A 22,708-nucleotide genomic window follows, 5' to 3' on the forward strand; every position below is an offset into this window, starting at 1 on the left:
AGTTTACATACACATTAGCCAAATACATTTAAACTCAGTTTTTCACAATTCCTGACATTTAATCCTAGTAAAAATTCCCAGTCTTAGGTCAATTAGGATCACCACTTTATTTTAAGAATGTGAAATGTCAGAATAATAGTAGAGAGAATGATTTATTTCAGCTTTTATTTCTTTCATCACATTCCCAGTGGGTCAGAAGTTTACATACACTAAATTAGTATTTGGTAGCGTTGCCTTTAAATTATTTAACTTTGGTCAAACGTTTCGTGTAGCCTTCCACAAGCTTCCCACAATAAGTTGGGTGAATTTTGGCCCATTCCTCCTGACAGAGCTGGTGTAACTGAGTCAGGTTTGTAGGCCTCCTTGCTCGCACATGCTTTTTCTTTTCTGCCCACAATATTTCTATGGGATTGAGGTCAGGGCTTTGTGATGGCCACTCCAATACCTTGACTTTGTTGACCTTAAGCCATTTTGCCACAACTTTAGAAGTATGCTTGGGGTCATTGTCCTGACTGATGTCTTGAGATGTTGCAGGTAACCTAGTGGTTAGAGTGTTGGACTTGAACCAAAAGGTTGCAAGATCAAATCCGTAAGCTGACAAGGTAAAAATCTGGCAGTTAACCCACTGCTCTTAGGCCATCATTGAAAATAAGAATTTTCTTAACTGACTTGCCTAATTAAATAAAGGTACAAATATATTTAAATATCCACATAATTTTCCTACCTCATGATGCCATCTATTTTGTGAAGTGCACCAGTCCCTCCTGCAGCAAAGCACCCACAAAACATGATGCTGCCACCCCCGTGCTTCACGGTTGGGATGGTGTTCTTCGGCTTGCAAGCATCCCCCTTTTTCCTCCAAACATAATGATGGTCATTACGGCCAAACAGTTCTATTTTTGTTTCATTAGACCAGAGGACATTTCTCCAAAAAGTACAATCTTTGTCCCCATGTGCAGTTGCAAACCGGCTTTTTTATGGCGGTTTTGGAACAGTGGCTTCTTCCTTGCTGAGCGGCCTTTCAGGTTATGTCGATATAGGACTCATGTGGATCTAGATACTTTTGTACTTTTGTTTCCTCCAGCATCTTCACAAGGTCCTTTGCTGTTGTTCTGGGATTGATTTGCACTTTTCGCACCAAATTACGTTAATCTCTAGGAGACCGAACACGCCTCCTTCCAGAGCGGTATGATGGCTGTGTGGTCCCATGGTTTTTATATTTGCGTACTATTGTTCGTACAGATGAACGTGGTACCTTCAGGCGTTTGGAAATTGCTCTCAAGAATGAACCAGACTTGTGGAGGTCTACAATGTTTTTTCTGAGGTCTTGGCTGATTTCTTTTGATTTTCCCCATGATGTCAAGCAGAGGCACAGAGTTTGAAGGTAGGCCTTGAAATACATCCACAGGTTTTGACTCCACCAATTGACTCAAATTATGTCAATTAGCCTATCAGAAGCTTCTAAAGCCATGACATAATATTCTGGAATTTTCCAAGCTGTTTAAAGGCACAGTCAGCTTTGTGTATGTAAACTTCTGACCCACTGGAATTGTGATACAGTGAATTATAAGTGAAATAATCTGTCTGTAAACAATTGTTGGAAAAATTACTTGTGTCATGCACAAAGTAGATGTCCTAACCAACTTGCCAAAACTATAGTTAATTAAAAAGACATTTGTGGAATGGTTTTAATGACTCCAACCTAAGTGTATGTAAACTTCCGACTTCAACTGTATATAAATAAAATACAATAGCCTCACACTGATGCATACATTTTATTGAATTCAGAGGTAACATAATACCAGAAATTATAAAAATGTATTTCAAACTGTATCAAAAATGTCAGCGATATTAACACGGAGACTTGAACTTAACTCAAACCCTCATATGATATCTTCAAAATTAAATCTCCAAACTGTCAAGTAAACTATCAAAATGAGCACAAACCAGATTAGACAATATTACGGTGGTACATGTAAGAGCTAGATGGTTATTATAATAACAATCAATGACATGAAAGTATGTGCTTTGTAGAGGGATGAGTGGAGAGTGCAAAAATAGATTTTGCAATAGAATAAAAATAAGTTTCTTTATACACACACACAACCCACATATTATGTATGCAAGTAACACAGGAGGCCGGTGAAACCTTAATTGGGGAGGACATGCTCATACTAATGGCTAGAAGGGAATAAATGGAATCGAAAACACATCAAACACACGGTTTCCATGTGTTTGATATCATTCCATTCACTCCATTCCAGCCATTATGCGCCATCCTCCCCTCAGCAGCCTCCTGTGGCAAGTACATTTTGTTAAAGCCCGTTTGCCCAATTATTAGAGCCATTGAGCTCAGAGGAGGTGATGGTCACCCTCACTTTATTCTTATATTTGGCATCATGGCTGAAGTTCACTCCAGCTGGTGGCTTTGACTACATCACCAGTAAGTTTCCCCTCTGAGTGAGTTACTCCTCCATCCACTTATATTAACAAAAGGAACATAACTGTGGCATTCACCCAGACTCAAACACTGACCATGGATGTGTTGACCTTAAATATACTCATTACTTTCTGCCTCTAACGCTTAAATGTGCCTTCACCAAATGCTCAACAAGTGATAAATTATAGCTCCGTTTGTATCAGATTATGTATACTGTATATACACACATACATACCAGTCAGTAGAGACAGAGGCACATTGAATAATGGGGTATTGAATGTAGCAAACACCAGATGACTGGATGTTTAAAACAATGGTTGAAAACAAATGGTTGTATTGCTTTGGTCTTAGTTCTGGAGGCTCTCGACTCCAGTAGGTCCCTCCTGGTTGGTCAGTTAGACACGCTAACAGTCACATCCCTCAAGATGGCAACACTGAGTGGACTTTCAGATCGAATCATGTACAAACTCCACTAGGCCTGCTATTCTTTCACAGACATCCCACAGTCACTGCCTCTCTACTGCTTTCACCCACATACCTATCGCTTTCCTTCTCCATCTTTCGCTCTCCCCCTCGATGCCTTGCTTCCGCAGTGGCTCCACCCTTAGAACCCAAACATATAGTCTTTTTCGCCGTTGTCTGCATCCGTTTTGTCCCAGTTAGCTGGGGACAGGCACTCTTCAGTGTTGAAGTCCTGAGGGTTTACCCCAATGTCCAGGACCTGGGGGTTATTGCGAGACTCAGCGAGTCTGGAGGGGGGAGGAGACATTTCACTTATCACATTCATAAGGCAAAAGATACCAAATATCAGATGGGATGTGAAAACTCAATACATTGAAATTAACAGACATGTGGAAACTTTAACATTCAAAAGCATTTAAAATGACAAACGTGTGTATTGACATGATAGGAAAGATACTATACAAAAATGTGTCAAACTTGAGTAAGCAACTAAAAAGACAGTGTGTTGGTCTCGAGTTACAGTATCCAGAACTAAACTGTAGAGGCATGTCTTTTTAAATGATCAAACAGTGAGGTATGGTTATCTAAGTACTTCACACAGCTACAACTCTCAGGCCTGACTCTCAACACCACTTCACTGCTACGACAGCAACACCACTTGGCTCACCATGTCATTACTCATTCAGTGATGTTGCAATAATGGCGAAATGGCTGTAGATGTGAAGCAGAATAACACACAAATCCAAGACCATGTGGGCATGGACAAAATGAGAATAAATGACAATCAACATGTTAGCGGAGAACCCTGCCGTTCATACACTGCACAGCCTTCCCAACCTCTGTGCACTTTGCTGGTGTAATGTTGGAACCTGTAGTCCAAATTTACATCAGACGGGTAACTTCTCTGTCTTGGTTTGAGCCATACGTTTGCTCAGCGTGGTCTCAACATAAGGGAAGTCAATAGGACAGGGTTCTGAGCCATGGTAATGGGATGCTCCTATAGGGACATATGCAACTACAGGCATTTGTAATGGCAGAATGCTACAGATCCACATCCATGCTCAGACAGATGGGCTGGGTACGGTGAGGATGGAGAGTGACAAAGGGGTCACAGTTGTGGTGTGGGTGGTGAATGGAGTGCGGGTGACTGGGGGAAGTGAGGGTGGGACACTGCACGTCCAATGGATGACGTCATTACCTGAGTATGATTCAAAGCTATCCAGACTGCGGCTGAGGGGTGCAAAGGAAATGTCAATAGTCAGACAACTGTTACTATTCCCCTATATTTTTATTATGATGAACACCAGAGCATTCCCAATGAACTTAAAAGCTGCATTAACTTCCTGCAGCCAGAAGATGGCACTGTAAATCCTTCTTGCGTTACAGCGATCTTAGTGAGGTCAGTGTCAGTGTTGAGAGTTCCGACTCCTGGGCACAAACTTCCTTCATATTGATGTTTAAAGGAATGTACAAGGAGAGAAAGTGTAGGTGCCCACACAGCTAAACTAAATCACTCACACAGAGAATGAAGGCAAGAAATGTCAACTCTGTCTCTTATTTTATAACTCACTAGTAAAAAACTAAATAACAGGGATGGAGGATTGTCACTAAAACTGTTCTTTGCTTCAGAAGAAGTCCTGAAGGAGGAAAACCATTCAGTCTAAAATGACATCCCTGGACTTCTAGAGTTCTGCTACACCATTATACCACCCACAGCAAGTTTGGAGGGACAAAAGCCCATCTGCCAATAAACTGCCTTTTACTGAGTTATTTCCTGAAACTCAGAGGAAAAGTCTGACCTCATTTCACCCCATTCCCAGAGGTAAAATAAAGGAAAGAACAAGCATTAGCAACAACAACATATCCCTGACTGTCAATATGCCGGAGTTTATAAACAACCCAGTCAAGAGAATAACTAAAGTCTCAGACAGAAGCTTATTTTCTGTCATCGCTGGTTTTGGTCTTTTTAGAAAATCTATACTCAAAGTGCTCTTAGGAGCTTGTTGAAAATCTCCAGTTGCCACTTCCAAGTCTCCTCAAGTAACTAAAAACGATCCATACTCCTATCATATATCGGCTACAGACATACAAGGAAAGCAAGTACTGACATCAGTTATGTTTGATCAGGCCAAGTGACAGTGAATCAGTTCAGCAGCACTCATATATGGAGATATAGTGACAGAACTTCCTCTCACTCTTCACCACAGCTCAACACCCACTACTTCAATAATAAGAGTGCAGCTCTGCAATCAGCTCTCTCTGATAGACTAAAGGCTTGAACCGGGGGACTCATTTATCAATGGTGCGTGCGTAACAAAAATACTCTACACCTTGCGTGTGCCAGTTTTCCTGCAAAGGTTGGTATTTATCCATTTTGAACATGGGAAAGTGTGTGTATCAAACTACAGCTCAGACCATGCATACACACAACTTCTAGTGGTTGATCAATTGTATTGCAAGCAAATAACGTAATAATAAAACAGATACCTTTGCCATTGGTAAGGAGATCACATAGTAGTTTACAGCATAATGTTTTTGACTTAAGGCCTAAATCATACTCGTATTTTCTGACATGACTAGTTTATTCCCGCTAGACAACAAATATTAGGCTACCATTTATCCATTAATAATTCAATAGCCAAGAAAGCTTGGAAGTATATAGACCAGTAGCCTATTTAAAATATTGATAGTACGGGTAGGCTACAGTATTGCTGTAAGATAGGAGTGTGACGTCATAGCCCATTTAATATTAGAGTCTATACCAAGGCAGGTGATAGAAACCCAATCATCTATTGATTACCAAAATATTGAACAACAATTCAACTTTTGCATAGTGTGTGGGCTGTAGCATTTACATTTAAATTGTTTGAATAGACAATCAATCTTGCAGAATGCGCTTGGCACTTGCTATAGTCGGCATGCATTTTTTGTTTGAAAAAGTCACTGCCAAATATTAAAACATTCTACACACACCTCTACAGAAATGTGATGAAATTTGCCTTTGCACTTTCTTTTAGAAACAGACATGTCCCAGTTCCAAAATGTCCAAATAATACAGCAAATGAGGGTGTTTTTGTTACTATAAAAGATTAACGGAAGGCGTTTTCCAGACAGGGTTGTATCGCTCGTTCACAAGCACACAAATATATGGCTCTGATTTATCAATGAAAATGTGTATATGTTGCGTGCAACAGTTCGATTAATCCCAATAATTTGTTGCGCACGCGAACACTAGAATCTCCACTTACGACAGAATTTAGTAAGAAATGTACACATGGTTGATAAATAAGGCCCCAGGTCCTCTGCCTACTAAATTTCCCTCAATTAAACCAATCTGTGGTCGGACTGCCCATCACTTCTCCACAGAGTCCCCTCGTTAATCACAGCAGCATAGATTAACGGCCTAGTGAGTAATTACTGTGTGTGCAGACAAATAATTATCTGATAACAGGACTAGAATGGTCTCAATGCTTGATTACCGCCCCTCTGAAGCACACTGTCCCTACCGCCAGACAAAGACTGATAAACAGAGGAGAGGCCACCGTCAGTTTCAAATGAAACAAAATGAAAAGAGCCCTGGGGGAAATGAAAGCACTGATAAGACTGGAATTAGACTATAACTTAGTGGCTACATAAAACATTTAAATAAAAAAAACATCTTGGGAATTGTGATTCAGCATCCCTAAAGACCTCATCAGGACATGTCATTGAAACAAGATGGACTTCTTTGAGCTCTGCATGAGTTGGGTTAGTTTAAAATGAGCCCTTGAGCAGGGTTGGGCAGTAACTGATTACAAAAAATCTGTAATTGTAATCAGTTACGTTACCAGCCACAATATTGTAATCGGATTAAAGATACTTTTGAAAAACTAGATTACTTCTTGGATAACATTTACATTTAGAAATTATGTTTGTGACAAAATACATGATGACATCTTTCTGTTATCTCAATGAAATGAATCATTGAAAAAAGGTGCAAGTTTTAGTTTGTTCCACCTCAGAGAGTCTGACCACGTCAGGGACCACTATGATGACACACCAAATGCATTTGATAGATCCTTTTTGTGTTCTTCTAATGCCTCTTAAAAAGGAAAATTCCACCCCAAAACAATATTTTGGTAAATGTTTTGCATGTCAGCAATCAAGTTAAGATATATTACCTTCAAAATACAGAAATACAACCGGTATGATGCATTTTCAGTCATATGATGCAAAATGCATCATACTGGCTGTATTTCTGTATTTTGAAAGTAATATATCTTGATAACTTGATTGCTGACATGCAAAACATTTTGGGACTATATCAACAATAGACTAATGAAACAAATACCAAAAGATAATTTTGGGGTGAAATTTTCTTTTAAGGGGAAAGTACTCCAACTGTAACTAATCAGATTACATTACTGAGTTTGGGTAATCCAGAAGTTACGTTACTGATTACAATTTTGGACAGGTAACTAACGGATTACATTTAAAAAGTAACCTACCGAACCCTGCACTTGAGGAATTCCAGTCTGTACAAGAGCACAGAGAATACACTGAAGGACGTGTCCAGTTAACCTTGAACCTGCTAGTTGTATGACCGAAAACCAATGCTCTGTGTATTTATCCCGCAACCACTGCCATTGAAGCTTGCAGAATACAATCTATCCAAAGTCCTCACTTAAAAACCTATTGTTAAATCACTGCTTGTGGGGCCTGGCCAGTAGAAAGGCAGGCTGAGAAAGCAGAAGATTACTAAGTTGGGCGTTGAGGCCAGTAAACTAAACACAGACAGTTTCTTGGATATAAGTGCAGCGAGTGCCCAGCGGCGAGCCAGCAGGTGGGAATGGCAGTGTTTATAAGACAAGCCTTAAAATTGTGTGTGTGGTAATGCAGAGGGACTGGACAGGGCACAGTAAAATCACACACCTTGAGAAAGCTTCATCCAGACCATCCTCAAGCTCCTACCAGACAAAACACACATATAGACAAGTTCAGGGAAAGAAGACCATGTCAAAATAATTGAAATACTGTTTAAAAAACGACATTTGTTTCAGAAAGGTTAACAGTAGCTAAACTACAGGAAGTGATGGCATTATGACTATAAATGGAAGGTTTGGGTTCTGAGCAGCTAAAGGAAACACACACCTCTATCCAAATGTTCCCTGTAATAGAAGTATATGATTGCAGAGTAACAGCTCCACACCCTCCCCTGCTATGGGGACCATCTGATAAGTCTTGTTCTGTTCAATGCACCATTGTCCTGAGCTAAACTCAACCCATAATCATACTCTACTATAAAGACACTGCCTTTGAATCAAGTATGTATGCTAGGAGCTACTGTCAATACTGTATTATTTCAATCTTACCTTTACAGTATACTGGTAGCCATTCTATGTCCATTTGATGTAACCATACAGCTCTCCAAGCCTTCATTCTCTCATCCATAAAGCATTGCCCCTCTTATTAAGCATGTGTAGCTACAGTAGTTCTATTCTAGCCCCCATTCTCTTACCCATACAGTATTGTTGTTCTCTGTGGCGTGGTTGTGCGTCATGAATGGGTCTGGTTCGCTCTCCTTTGTCCCTGAGTGCAGCAGCGCCATGTTTGCCCCCTCTGCCAAGTCCAGAAGGTTCCCTGTGGCCACTTCTGTAACACAGAGAAAACAAACACACTACATTAATCTCAGAGGGAAGAACAGTACTTTCAATATCAACAACATTGCAGGACTTCTGTACAGACATCTATTACATATCTTATTGTCACATACTGGCACCAAAACCCCACGCACACTTATGAACATCATGTGCAAACATAACAGTAACATGAATCATGCAGACAAAGGCCATTATGGGAATCATTAGGACCAAAACTTCCTTATTACCCCTCAAAATGTGTGTCAACAACATGGAAGGTTTGGGGCGGCAGGTAGCCTAGTGGTTAGAGCGTTGGGCCAGTAACCGAAAGGCTGCTAACTCGAATCCCTGAGCTGACAAGGTAAAAATCTGTCGTTCTGCCTAGGCCGTCATTGTAAATAAGAATTAGAGGTCGACCGATTAATCGGAATGGCCGATTAATTAGGGCAGATTTCAAGTTTTCATAACAATCGGTAATCGGCATTTTTGAACACCGATCATGGCCGATTACATTGCACTCCACGAGGAGACTGCGTGGCAGGCTGATTACCTGTTATGCGAGTGCAGAAAGGAGCCAAGGTAAGGTGCTAGCCAGCATTAAACTTATCTTATAAAAAACAATCAATCTTCACATACTCACTAGTTAACTACACACGGTTGATGATATTACTAGTTTATCTAGCTTGTCCTGCGTTGCATATAATCGATGCAGTGCCTGTTAATTTATCATTGAATCATAGCCTACTTCGCCAAACTGGTGATTTAACAAGCGCATTCGCGAAAAAAGCACTGTCGTTGCACCAATGTGTACCTAACCATAAACATCAACACCTTTCTTAAAATCAATACACAAGTATATATTTTTAAACCTGCCTATTTAGTTAATATTGCATACTAACATGAATTTCTTTTAACTAGGAAAATTGTGTCACTTCTCTTGCGTTCTGTGCAACAGAGTCAGGGTATATGCAGCAGTTTGGGCCGCCTGGCTCGTTGCGAACTGTGTGAAGACTATTTCTTCCTAACAAAGACAGCCAACTTCAATAAACGGGGGATGATTTAACAAAAGAGCATTTGCGAAAAAAGCATAATCGTTGCACGAATGTACCTAACCATAAACATCAATGCCTTTCTTAAAATCAATACACAGAAGTATATATTTTTAAACCTGCATATTTAGTTAAAAGAAATTCATGTTAGCAGGCAATATTAAACCAAGGAAATTGTGTAACTTGTCTTGCGTTCATTGCACGCAGAGTCAGGGTATATGCAACAGTTTGGGCCGCCTGGCTTGTTGCAAACTAATTTGCCAGAATTTTATGTAATTATGACATAACATTGAAGGTTGTGCAATGTAACAGGAATATTTAGACTTATGGATGCCACCCGTTAGATAAAATACGGAACGGTTCCGTATTTCACTGAAAGAATAAACGTTTTATTTTCTAAATTATAGTTTCCGGATTTGACCATATTAATGACCTAAGGCTCGTATTTCTGTATGTTATTATGTTATAATTAAGTCTATGATTTGATATTTGATAGAGCAGTCTGACTGAGCGGTGGTAGGCAGTAGCAGGCTCGTAAACATTCATTCAAACAGCACTTTCGTGTGCTGTTTATGACTTCAAGCCTATCAACTCCCGAGATTAGGCTGGTGTAACCAATGTGAAATGGCTAGCTAGTTAGCGGGGTGCGCTCTAATAGCGCTTCAAACTTCACTTGCTCTGAGACTTGGAGTAGTTGTTCCCCTTGCTCTGCAAGGGCCGCGGCTTTTGTGTAGCGATGGGTAACGATGCTTCGAGGGTGGCTGTTGTCGTTGTGTTCCTGGTTCGAGCCCAGGTAGGGGCGAGGAGAGGGACGGAAGCTATACTGTTACACTGGCAATAATAAAGTGCCTATAAGAACATCCAATAGTCAAAGGTATATGAAATACAAATGGTATAGAGAGAAATATTCCTATAATTCCTATAATAACTACAACCTAAAACTTCTTACCTGGGAATATTGAAGACTCATGTTAAAAGGAACACCCAGCTTTCATATGTTCTCATGTTCTGAGCAAGGAACTTCAACGTTAGCTTTTTTACATGGCACATATTGCACTTTTACTTTCTTCTCCAACACTTTGGTTTTGCATTATTTAAACCAAATTGAACATGTTTCATTATTTATTTGAGGATAAATTGATTTGATTGATGTATTATATTAAGTTAAAATAAAAGTGTTCATTCAGTATTGTTGTAATTGTCATTATTACAAATAAATGTAAAAAAAAAAATCAATATATTTTTAAATACATTTTTTTACATTTTTAAATTACATTTTGAAAATCTTTTTATTTATTTTTTTAAATTTATTTTTTTATTTTTTAAATCGGCCGATTAATCGGTATCGGCTTTTTTTGGTCCTCCAATAATCGGTATCGGCTTTGAAAAATCATAATCGGTTGACCTCTAATAAGAATTTGTTCTCAACTGACTTGCCTAGTTAAATAAAGGTTAAATAAAAAAATATAGAAAAACATGCCCATCTGTTGTTTGTCACTTATTGATAAGTGGGCATGGAATAATCCCCCGACACACACCTCACCATGATGACTGTGCTGTAATGGGATCGTCTCCAATGGCTGCTGTGGACGCAGCTGTTTTATAGGGTTGGGAATCGTGTGTGTGTGTGTGTGTGTGTGTGTGTGTGTGTGTGTGTGTGTGTGTGTGTGTGTGTGTGTGTGTGTGTGTGTGTGTGTGTGTGTGTGTGTGTGTGTGTGTGTGTGTGTGTGTGTGTGTGTGTGTGTGTGTGTGTGTGTGCCATGTGTGCTTATTGATTCCCTGGTCAGACAGACGGGTGTCAGTCCCCTGAGAAGAGAAGGTCAAATCTCAGTAGGTTCTCTAAATCTGTCTCAAAGTTGTACTTGGGTTTATTAATAACCTCATATACTTCCTCCTCTTTTCTCTGCATAACAGGAGGCCCCCAAAAGAGGAAGGCTCATAAATGATCAAATCAGCCATTGCAGCAGTTCCCCTCCACTGGTTCCCTCCATCAACACGACCTCTGACATTAACTGCATCTTCCCTATCACTAAGAAAGCCATTATTAGCAGGTGATTATTCATTGTATCGGTCTGTCTGGGATGGTGAAGGATGCAGGGGGGCACCGCCCCCTTGTTCATCACCACATTGGGTCTGGGGCTGTGTGCGGAGAGCTTAGGTTGAGAGTGAGATGGGTGTGGGGGCTTGGAATGGGTCTGGGCACCGTCTGGCAGTCTGGCCCCAGGGAGTGAGTGGCAGATTGAGTCAGGAATATAATTTTACAGGCCTCTCAGGAACTACATCTCCAAGTAGAGGACACAGGACTACATCTCCAAGTAGAGGACACAGAAGCATGTGCCCACACCCGCGCACACACACCAGCAAGCAGAAAACTGGCAGAGGGAAGATGTGAGGTGGGTATCATGTCTCCTGAATAAAGCTGAATAGTCTCCAGCAACACTCCTTCCTGAGGCTCCCAGGAGGTGAATACTTACTGTAAGCACTTTGCGTCTCGGTCAATACCACTTCCTTATGGGTCTAACCCACACATCCCTCTATGGGACTATGAATCATAGCTCAAGGACAGCCAAAAGATAAAAGGGACAGGGCTGCAATCCCCTTACACCAAGCCTCTCTGTTACAAAAATACAATTTCTAGGTCAAGGGTTTTGCTCTCCTCTCTAGAGATGATCTATAAACCACTGAACCCAAACGGGCCTAATCCTATTGTAATCGTGAGCTGATCCAGTCCCATCCCATGTTAACAGTATCAGATGAGATTTAGAGGGATCCCACTCTGGCAGGCTGGGGTCCACCTGGCCAGACTAGGGGGACGCATGGCCAAAGCTGATGTTTTAAGTCTGCTCTCTCTGCATCACACAGTGACTGAACCCTGTGATCCCCTCACAGAGGAGGAGAGGGGAGAAGAGGGAGAACATGGTGTGTCAGAGGTACTGTAGAGTGAAGGGTGAGCGTCATCCTCTCTCAGGCTCTGGATCAGGAATGCAGCACTTCAGGGCCTAAAACTGCACAGGCCTCACCAACAGTATTTGAGGAAACGGACACAGGGACTAGAATCTCTCTGCTTACAGAATTCTACAGAAGAGGAAGCTAATAGCCACAAAGAATGTAGATCCCTCACGCTTTTCAAACAAACAGTGTTTCCTGCTGTTGGACTTCTCAAGTGTCCATGGCAGAAGTCACTGTTCTCCTTACCATTCCACAGTGCAAATATATATTTGAAAAACAAATAGCTCAAATAAGAGAGACAAGATCCTGAGAAAAACAGATCACCTTTACTTCCTACTGAAGTATTGATCATGTCTACGTGAGTATCTTCAGGAGAATAAAGACTGTAACCAGCGTGAGGCAAGGATGGTGGATAGAGATGTAGACGGAGGAGACTTAACAAGCACCAGATTGACATAGTCACCTGCCCTGGGCTATATGAATAGTCTACCCATTAAATATCATCCCATTCCTGAGGCCCTCAGGCTGAAACTTCAGGCTGGTGACTCACCTCCTCCCTTCTGACTGCCCAGTCTGGACAAGCTCTCTGACTGGCTACTACTTGCTCCTTCCACATCTGACCCAGACTTCACGTGTTTCTCCTTCTCTGTGGGAGAGAGAGAGGGGGGGGGGGGGGGGAAGAGAGACCGTCAGCGAAATACAGGAGAATATTTACATCTAGCTGATCATGTGTGTGATGTCTGTAAATCATAGTTGATCATTCTCAGCAGATATCGGGCACTTGACCAAACATATTTAGACAAGATGCCACAAAGACCACAAGCTCTGTAGTAGCTACACTTACACATGTCAGTCAGTAACCACTGGTTAGGAGTTTTAAATAGGGCAGAACCAAACACTGGTCATGTCTGTAGCTTGAGAACCCAGTCAGTCAGGCAGGCAGTTCCTCCTTTGCCTTAATAAAGAGCATCTGGGTCACATGGATAAGGCCTGTCTCCTCTCCTAACATTCTCACCTGCTGGGAGCAGGGCTTATGTTGAGCACAGACCCAAAGAGCTTTCCTGGGATTTCCTGGATAATCTGCATGCTTTTCTCTGAATTTCAGTCTCAGTCTACACATTATGGTTTATATACCAAGAGAAGCATCTCTACAGGAAGTATAGTCCTATAAAATGTACACACAAACATACACATGTATAGACACAGTGCATTTGGAAAGTATTCAGACCCCTTGAATTTTTCCAAATTTTGATACATTACAGCCTCATTCTAAAATTGATTAAATTGTTGTTTTTCTCATTAATCTACACACAATATCCCATAACAACAAAGCAAAAACAGGTTTTTAGAAATGTTTGCAAATGTATTAAAAGTTAAAAACTGAAATATAGTGCCTTGCAAACATATTCACCCCCCTTGGTGTTTTTCCTATTTTGTTGCATTACAACCTGTAATTAAAATTTATTTTTATTTGGATTTCATGTAATGGACATACACAAAATTGTCCAAATTGGTAAAGTGAAATGGAAAAAAATAACTTGTTTCAAAAATAAAATAAAAAATAAAAATAAAAAGTGGTGCGTGCATATGTATTCACCCCCTTTGCTATGAAGCCCCTAAATAAGATCTGGTGCAACCAATTACTTTCAGAAGTCACATAATTAGTTAAATAAAGTCCACCTGTGTGCAATCTAAGTGTCACATGATCTCAGTATATATACACACCTGTTCTGAAAGGCAGTAGAGTCTGCAACACCACTTAGCAAGGGGCACCACCAAGCAAGTGGCACCATGAAGACCAAGGAGTTCTCCAAACAGTTCAAGGACAAGTACAGATTAGGGTCGGGTTATAAAAAAAAATCTGAAACTTTGAACATTCCACGGAGCACCATTAAATCCATTATTAAAAAATGGAAAGAATATGGCACCACAACAAACCTGCCAAGAGAGGGCCGCCCACCAAAACTCACGGACCAGGCAAGGAGGGAATTAACCAGAGAGGCAACTAAGAGACCAAAGATAACCCTGAAGGAGCTGCAACGCTCCACAGCGGAGATTGGAGTATCTGTCCATAGGACCACTTTAAGCCGTACACTCCACAGAGCTGGGATTTATGGAAGAGTAGCCAGAAAAAAAGCCATTGCTTAAAAGAAAAAAAATAAGCAAACACGTTTGGTGTTTGCCAAAAGGCATGTGGGAGATCTCCCAAACATATGGAAGAGGGTACTCTGGTCAGATGAGACTAAAATTGAGCTTTTTGGCCATCAAGGAAAATGCTGTCTGGTGCAAACCCAACACCTCCATCACCCCGAGAACATCATCCCCACAGTGAAGCATGGTGGTGGCAGCATCATGCTGTGGGGATGTTTTTCCATCGGCAGGGACTGGGAAACTGGTCAGAATTGAGGGAATGATGGATGGCGCTAAATACAGGGAAATTCTTGAGGGAAACCTGTTTCAGTCTTCCAGAGATTTGAGACTGGGATGGAGGTTCACCTTCCAGCAGGACAATGACCCTAAGCATACTGCTAAAGCAACACTCAAGTGGTTTAAGGGTAAACATTTAAATGTCTTGGAATGGCCTAGTCAAAGCCCAGACCTCAATCCAACTGAGAATCTGTGGTATGACTTAATGATTGCTGTACACCAGCAGGAACCCATCCAACTTGAAGGAGCTGGAGCAGTTTTGCCTTGAAGAATGGGCAAAAATCCCAGCGGATAGATGTGCCAAGCTTATAGAGACATATCCCAAGAGACTTGCAGCTGTAATTGCTGCAAAAGGTGGCTCTACAAAGTATTGACTTTGGGGTGGGGGGTGAATAGTTATGCACGCTCAAGTTGTTTTTTGTCTCATTTCTTTCACAAGAAAAAATATTTTGCATCTTCAAAGTGGTAGGCATGTTAAGTAAATCAAATGATACAAACCCCCCAAAAATAGATTTGAATTCCGGGTTGTAAGGCAACAAAATAGGAAAAATGCCAAGGGGCATGAATACTTTTGCAAGGCACTGTATCACATTTACATAAGTATTTCAGACCATTTACAGCGATTACAAGTCTTCTTGGATATGACACTACAAGCTTGGTACACCTGTATTTGGTGAGTTTCTCCCATTCTACTCTGCAGATCCTCTCAAGCTCTGTCAGGTTGGATGGGGAGCATCGCTGCACAGCTATTTTCAAGTCTCTCCAGAGATGTTAGATGGGTTCAAGTCTGGGCTCCTACTGGGCCACTCAAGGACATTCAGAGACTTGTGTCGAAGCCACTCCTGGATTGTCTTGGCTGTGTGCTCAGGCTCATTGTCCTGTTGGAAGGTGACCCTTCACCCCAGTCTGAGATCCTGAGCACTCTGGAGCATGTTTTCATCAAGGATCTCTCTGTACTTTGCTCCGTTCATCTTTCCCTTGATCCTGATTAGTCTCCCAGTCCCTGCCGCTGAAAAACATCCCCACAGCATGATGCTGCCATCACCATGCTTCACTGTAGGGATGGTGCTAGGTTTCCTCCAGACATGACGCTTGGCATTCAGGCCAAAAAGTTCAATCTTGGTTTCATCAGACCAGAGAGTCCTGATTGGTAGAGTGCTGCAGAGATGGTTGTCCTTCTGGAAGGTTCTCCCAGAGTATGGTACTTCTGTTTTTTATTTGTAATAAAATGTGCAAAATTGTCTAAATCCTATTTTCGCTTTGTCATTATGGTGTATTGTGTGTAGATTGATGAGGGGGAAAAATTAAATTAATTAATCTAATCCATTTTAGAATAAGGCTGTAACATAACAAATGTGTAAAAAGGGAAGGGGTCTGAATACTTTCTGAACGCACCGAACATATCCACTATGGGTATGCATTGCATGCATGTCTCCATTCCCCCATTCCCACAAACACATACTTGTGATGCACTCGAGCAAACGAAAACACAGTATCTGAGCAGGCTTGGTCATTCTTAAAAGGCCTGGCTGCTGACCTACTGTACCTAATGCTTCCATTACCGTCAATGGAGATTAAAAGCACATCTCAGCCTGTCCCTCAAGGGCATTGGTTACATTAAAGCCTTTTTAGGATTCCTTAGCCATCGTCCAGCTGAAGCATAAAAAAAAACATAGCCCCCCTCCTGTGAGTCCCATTCTCCAGGAGAGCCAGGTGGCTGAGTGGTGACTGGGTTCTAAACCATTCCCTGGGCGACTGCACCCTTATTTCCACTGAACTGGATAGACCCCAGATAGGGTGTGAGAGAGTGTCATCAAGCATTGAAACAATTCCAAATAATATTGAGAGGCAAAATCAAAGCTATGTGTTTACTGTAAAGTACACTTCAAATCACTATTTCTCATGCAGAGAGATGAGAGCTTATAAAGATTTGGGTCAGGGATGCGGTTTACACAAATATGGTGGGGTGGGGGTGCAATGATGTACAGCAAAGAGACAACCACCCTGATGTTCCTACCCACAATCCTCTAGGGCCATGTAACTCACGGAGCAGTCTCAAAGCTTTTTAGTTCTCTCTCCGTCTGCCACAAGAGAACACAACTACTTCCTTTGATATCTCCCCAAAGCCCCACTCCTTTCTACTCCTCTCCCTCATCAGCCACATGGTGTAGAACAAGACAAGACGCAGCCCAGCACATCAGAGGGGTTAGCACTCCTGATGGCTTGGAGTCTGAGCAAACTCTGATGAGGTACAAGGGGGGAGAGATTGAGAGGACGAGGAGAGAGCGCAAGGGGAGAAAAGTCTGCACTCCTAATTTGCAGCTTTAATATTCATTTTTGAAATGCAGAGTGGAACACAGAAGTGGGGAAACTAAACAGCCCTCTGCTGCCTTGATCTCTGAAAAATAATGAAATAAAATGGAAATGCATCCAAATTAAAACACTATCAAAAGGCTCTGTGGTAAACACAACCTTCTCCTGTCCAAAACCACTAAAAAGGGGGGAGTAAATTAAAGGCTAGGGGGTGTAAAGGGATGAATAAATAACCTCTCCTTCACTCTCTCAGTGAGACAGGATCAACTGCACAGGCACCCAGCTGTCACAGACAGGACTGAACTGCCATTGTCACATACTCCCCCTCCTCCCTCATCTCGGACAGTGAAACAGAATGAGGGGTTTAGACAAGAAAAACAGGAACTTCACAAGGATCTAGGTAGATGTTTGAGCGGGATGGAGTTCTACATCCGCTCCCACTAAAACCTGCAGCTTTTCATACCACACCTGCCCGCTCCCGCTGGTTTTCAGTTTTTAGGATAGATGTACTTTGAAGAGAGCAGAGTTGGAGAGAGAGCGGACGCTTGCACTTTCTCTTGAACTGAGTTTTGCAAATGCGTAGCCTACCTTTTAGGAGTGGGAAAATTTGTAGGCAAAGACAATTAAATGGGTAATAAATATTTATTGAAAAGGAAAAAGGTGCAACGCTCACTCATCATGGTCTGCACGTTGCAATCTTTTGATCGCACCTCAACTCACGTTGGTTGAGTGCCCTCTACTTCTCTGCATTATCAATATTTATTTTACAGACACTGTAGTAAACTACAGCCTAATCGTATTTAAGTTAATTTCCTTGGAAAGATAACTGCCACATGATTGTCAGTCCATGCATAGGTAGCCTACTCTATTTCATTGAGACCACACATATAGCCTAATGTAGGATGCACTTGATCTCGCATGCCAAACTACTGTAGGAGAGGTAGGCTACTGAAATTGAAGAAGCAAATTCTGAGTGTGTGAATAATGCGTCAAAGGCTACTAACGCATACAAAGCATTAAGACGACCGTTTCCAAATAATATGCGGGACAAAAATAACATTTCATCCCAAAGTTGTCTGACCACCTGAAGAATGAAAGTGGCAGAGCGCGCCCGCAATGATCTCTGTCGGGACCCGCAGGTCTATGCAGCCCTCTAGATCCAGTTGCCAGACTAGATGCACAGTCACAAAATACATTTGGAAACATCTAGAAACAAAAGATAACTGTATGCTTGTTGCAACTGAATCTTGATAAGATTTGACATTTTATATCAAACAAAAAGAATGGACCTCTGATTCTAAGGCACTATGTTCAGAAGACAACATAGTAAGACAGGGCGTGCTATATGGAGGTGTGAATAGGGCTGTGGCGGTCAAGAAATTGTCAGCTGGTGATTGTCAAGCAAATATCTGCCAGTCTCACGGTAATTGACCGTTAATTAACATAAATACATTTAGCATCGCCTGGCTTCCACGCATAGCCTACAAGCCACTGATGCAGACCTTTGGAACATCTACATTTTAAAAATAAATCCATAGCCTACACCATCACAATATATTCATTATGTATTTTAGACGGGTCTAAAGAAACAAGATATGAAGAAAATGTAGTCTATTTCAGAAGAATAGAATAGCATACTCTGTGTCCTTATGTTAGGCCCTGATCTGGCTATGCCATATGGCTGCGGGCTACACTAGTTTAGAGGTCGACCGACTATGATTTTCAACGTCGATACCATACAGATTATTGGAGGACCAAAAAAAGCCGATACCGATTAATCGGCCAATTTTTATTTATATATTTGTAATAATGACAATTTCAACAATACTGAATGAACACTTTTACCTTAACTTAATATAATACATCAATAAAATCAATTTAGTCTCAAATAAATAATGAAACCTGTTCAATTTGGTTTAAATAATGCAAAAACAAAAGTGTTGGAGAAGAAAGTAAAAGTGCAATATGTGCCATGTAAAAAAGCTAACGTTTAAGTTCCTTGCTCAGAACATGAGAACATATGAAAGCTGGTGGTTCCTTTTAACATGAGTCTTCAATATTCCCAGGTAAGAAGTTTTAGGTTGAGGTCATTATAGGAGTTATAGGACTATTTCTCTCTATACCATTTGTATTTCATATACCTTTGACTATTGGATTTTCTAGTAGGTACTTTAGTATTGCCAGGCTAATCTCGGGAGTTGATAGGCTTGAAGTCATAAACAGCGCAATGCTTGAAGCACAGCGAAGAGCTGCTGGCAAATGCACAAAAGTGCTGTTTGAATGAATGCTTACGAGCCTGCTGCTGCTGCCTACCACCGCTCAGTCAGACTGCTCTATCAAATCATAGACTTAATTATAATAACACACAGAAATACGAGCCATAGGTCATTAATATGGTCAAATCCGGAAACTATCATTTCGAAAACAAAACATTTATTCTTTCAGTGAAATATGGAAACGTTCCGTATTTTATCTAACGGGTGGCATCCATAAGTCTAAATATTGCTGTTACATTGCACAACCTTCAATGTTATGTCATAATTATGTAAAATTCTGGCAAATTAATTACGGTCTTTGTTAGGAAGAAATGGTCTTCACACATTTCGCTACGAGCCAGGCGGCCCAAACTGCTGCATATACCCTGACTCTGCTTGCACAGAACGCAAGAAAAGTGACAATTTCCCTAGTTAAAATAAATTCATGTTAGCAGGCAATATTAACTAAATATGCAGGTTTAAAAATATATACTTGTGTATTGATTTTTAAGAAAGGCATTGATGTTTATGGTTAGGTACACATTGGTGCAACGACAGTGCTTTTTTTGTGAATGCGCTTGTTAAATCACCCGTTTGGCGAAGTAGGCTGTGATTCAATGACAAATGAACAGGCACCGCATCGATTATATGCAACGCAGGACAAGCTAGATAAACTAGTAATATCATCAACCGTGTGTAGTTAACTAGTGATTATGTGAAGATTGATTGTTTTTTATAAGATAAGTTTAATGCTGGCTAGCACCTTACCGTGGCTCCTTGCTGCACTCGCATAACAGGTAGTCAGCCTGCCACGCAGTCTCCTCGTGGAGTGCAATGTAATCGGCCATAATCGGTGTCCAAAAATGCTGTTATGAAAACGGCCCTAATTAAATTGGCCACTCCGATTAATCGGTCGACCTCTACACTAGTTCATTTGTGACTTGTTTCAGGAAACTAGGCAACCTTCACGCTAGCCATGATTAGCTGAGATAATGAGTGTGCTGGACATGCCAAGAGATGAGTTCAGATTGGTCTGCCATGTAGCATGCTTCTGTCTATAACATGAGCTGGTCAGTATGTGTAGATAATCCTTTCTAACACGGCTTTTTTGAAAGATATCATGTAGTAGAACTGCGTAAGTGTTGCTCTCCACTTTCTGGAGGACCGAGTTTTGAAATCAGTGGAATTAGAGTATGATAGCTAAGGAGATGGAGAAAAGTCTGGCGTTTGATTGCAAATATGCAGACGGAGTCAAAAAGAGAACACACAGAAGGCTGTTGTATAACTTCTTCGGGATAGGGGGCAGTATTCGGAAGTTCGGATGACTGAGGTGCCCAAAGTAAACTGCCTGTTACTCAGGCCCAGAAGCTAGGATATGCATATCATTGGTAGTATTGACTAGAAACCACTCGGAAGTGTCTAAAACTGTTAGAATTATGTCTGTGAGTATAACAGAACTGATATGGCAGGCGAAAACCCGAGGAGAATCCATACGGATTTTTTGTTTTTGAGGTGTCTGCCCATTCAAATGCTTGTTTATGGGAAAATCAAAGGAATACCTCCCAGATTGCAGTTCCTAGGGCTTCCACTAGATGTCAACGGTCTTTAGAAAGCGTTTCAGGCTTGTTTTTTAAAAAATGAGCTAGAATTTGTAGTTTTTCTAGGTGGTTCTCATTTTGACTGTCGTCTTGTGGCGTGCATGGATGAGGGCGCGCACGGTAATGAACATACTGTTCTCCATCTTAAATTGTATCGTTTATTTACATATTAGGGTACCTGAGGATTGATTAGAAATGTTGTTTGACTTGTTTGGACGAAGTTTATTGGTAACTTTTGGGATTCTTTGTATGCATTTTGAACGAGGGGAACAGGTGGATTACTGAATCAAGCACGCCAACTAAACTGACTTTTTTGGGGATATAAAGAAGGACTTTATCGAACAAAACGACCATTTGTTATGTAGCTGGGACCCTTGGGATTGCAAACAGAGGAAGATCTTCAAAGGTAAGTGATTTATTTTATCGCTATTTCTGACTTTCGTGATGCCTCTCCTTGTTTGGAAAATGTTTTTAATGCTTTTGTACGCGGGGCGCTGTCCTCAGATAATCGCATGGTATGCTTTTGCTGTAAAGCCTTTTTGAAATCTGACAAAGCGGCTGGATTAACAAGAGATTAAGCTTTAAAACAATGTAAAACACTTGTATTTTCATGCATGTTTAATATTACGATTTTTGTATTTTGAATTTCACGCTCTGCAATTTCACCGGATGTTGTCGAGATGGGGCGCTAGCGCCCCACCTTTCCCAAAGAGGATAAAACACATGTCTCCGGATTACATCTTCAAACTACGGGCAACCATGGCATCCGTGACAGAGGGAGAAGTGTCCATCCATGTATACGGGTAAGATAGTCTAGCTAGCTACATTTTCAGACATTACACGTGTCTGATTTTGTGAGAAAGTCATTTTCATTTCAAGTGTACAGTTAAATAGCTAACGTCAGCTGGCTGGCTCACTAGCTAACATTACCTGTATGATCTGTGTAGGTATATCAGAGCCATTTGCATTGCTAGTTATAGCCTAATGTTAGCTAGCTAACATTGAACCTGGTTGGTTAGCTTCTTGCAGATTCATGTAGGGTAGTAACATTATGAGTTGGGATTATGGATCACTGTTTAGCTAGCTAGCTACATGTCTAAACAAAAGACTCCACTATGCAAGTAACCATTTCAATAGTACGTTCCAGATGTCACTGCGACAACTGTCGACAGACATAGCTGGTAAATTCACTCTGGCTATCTACTCCGATTTCAGAGCACTCTCGTCTGAGTGTGCCAGAGCGCAGAATAACTGATGAGTTTACTAACACTCAACACGCCTTGAATATGGCCGGGTTGTCAGTAAACGTTGGCAAAAAAGCGTAATTAAATTGTTGCCAGCAGCATAGTTGCAGTCACCAACACTCTGGATAACATAAAAATAGCCTAACCAGCTCTGCTAGGGCAAGTAAAATGGTCAGAGTGAGGTGTTCTCTGTAAGTAGCTAGCCAACATTAGCCAGTTAGCTTGGGTGCTTGACTGCTGTTAGGTCAGAACACTTGGGATCAACCCTACTCCTCGGCCAGAGCGTCCAGTGTGCGCTCTGAACGCTTCGAAAACAAAACGCTCTGAATTTACCAACGGACAATCTGACAAGT

General features: G+C 41.2%; 1 protein-coding gene across 4 annotated transcripts in view; it reads right to left on the bottom strand.

Annotated features, from left to right (window-relative positions):
• Window positions 1–1,761: 1,761 nt before the first annotated feature.
• LOC139553673 (low density lipoprotein receptor adapter protein 1-B-like) overlaps window positions 1,762–22,708 on the bottom strand; it is a 91,827-nt gene continuing 70,880 nt past the window's right edge. For 2 of the 4 annotated variants that reach the window (XM_071366245.1, XM_071366248.1), the window contains exons 6-9: window positions 13,069–13,164; window positions 8,400–8,533; window positions 7,814–7,848; window positions 1,762–3,189 (exon numbers count right to left, since the gene is read on the bottom strand). In XM_071366245.1, the coding sequence (XP_071222346.1) occupies window positions 3,045–3,189; window positions 7,814–7,848; window positions 8,400–8,533; window positions 13,069–13,164 (410 nt within the window). In that variant the 3' untranslated portion in view covers window positions 1,762–3,044. Of the gene's footprint in view, window positions 3,190–4,100; window positions 4,133–7,813; window positions 7,849–8,253; window positions 8,534–13,068; window positions 13,165–22,708 lie in introns of all 4 variants that reach the window. The other 2 variants (XR_011670700.1, XM_071366247.1) reach the window with 2 other exon arrangements.

The sequence above is a fragment of the Salvelinus alpinus genome, chromosome 25, assembly GCF_045679555.1.
Source record: "Salvelinus alpinus chromosome 25, SLU_Salpinus.1, whole genome shotgun sequence".
Taxonomy (NCBI): domain Eukaryota; kingdom Metazoa; phylum Chordata; class Actinopteri; order Salmoniformes; family Salmonidae; genus Salvelinus; species Salvelinus alpinus.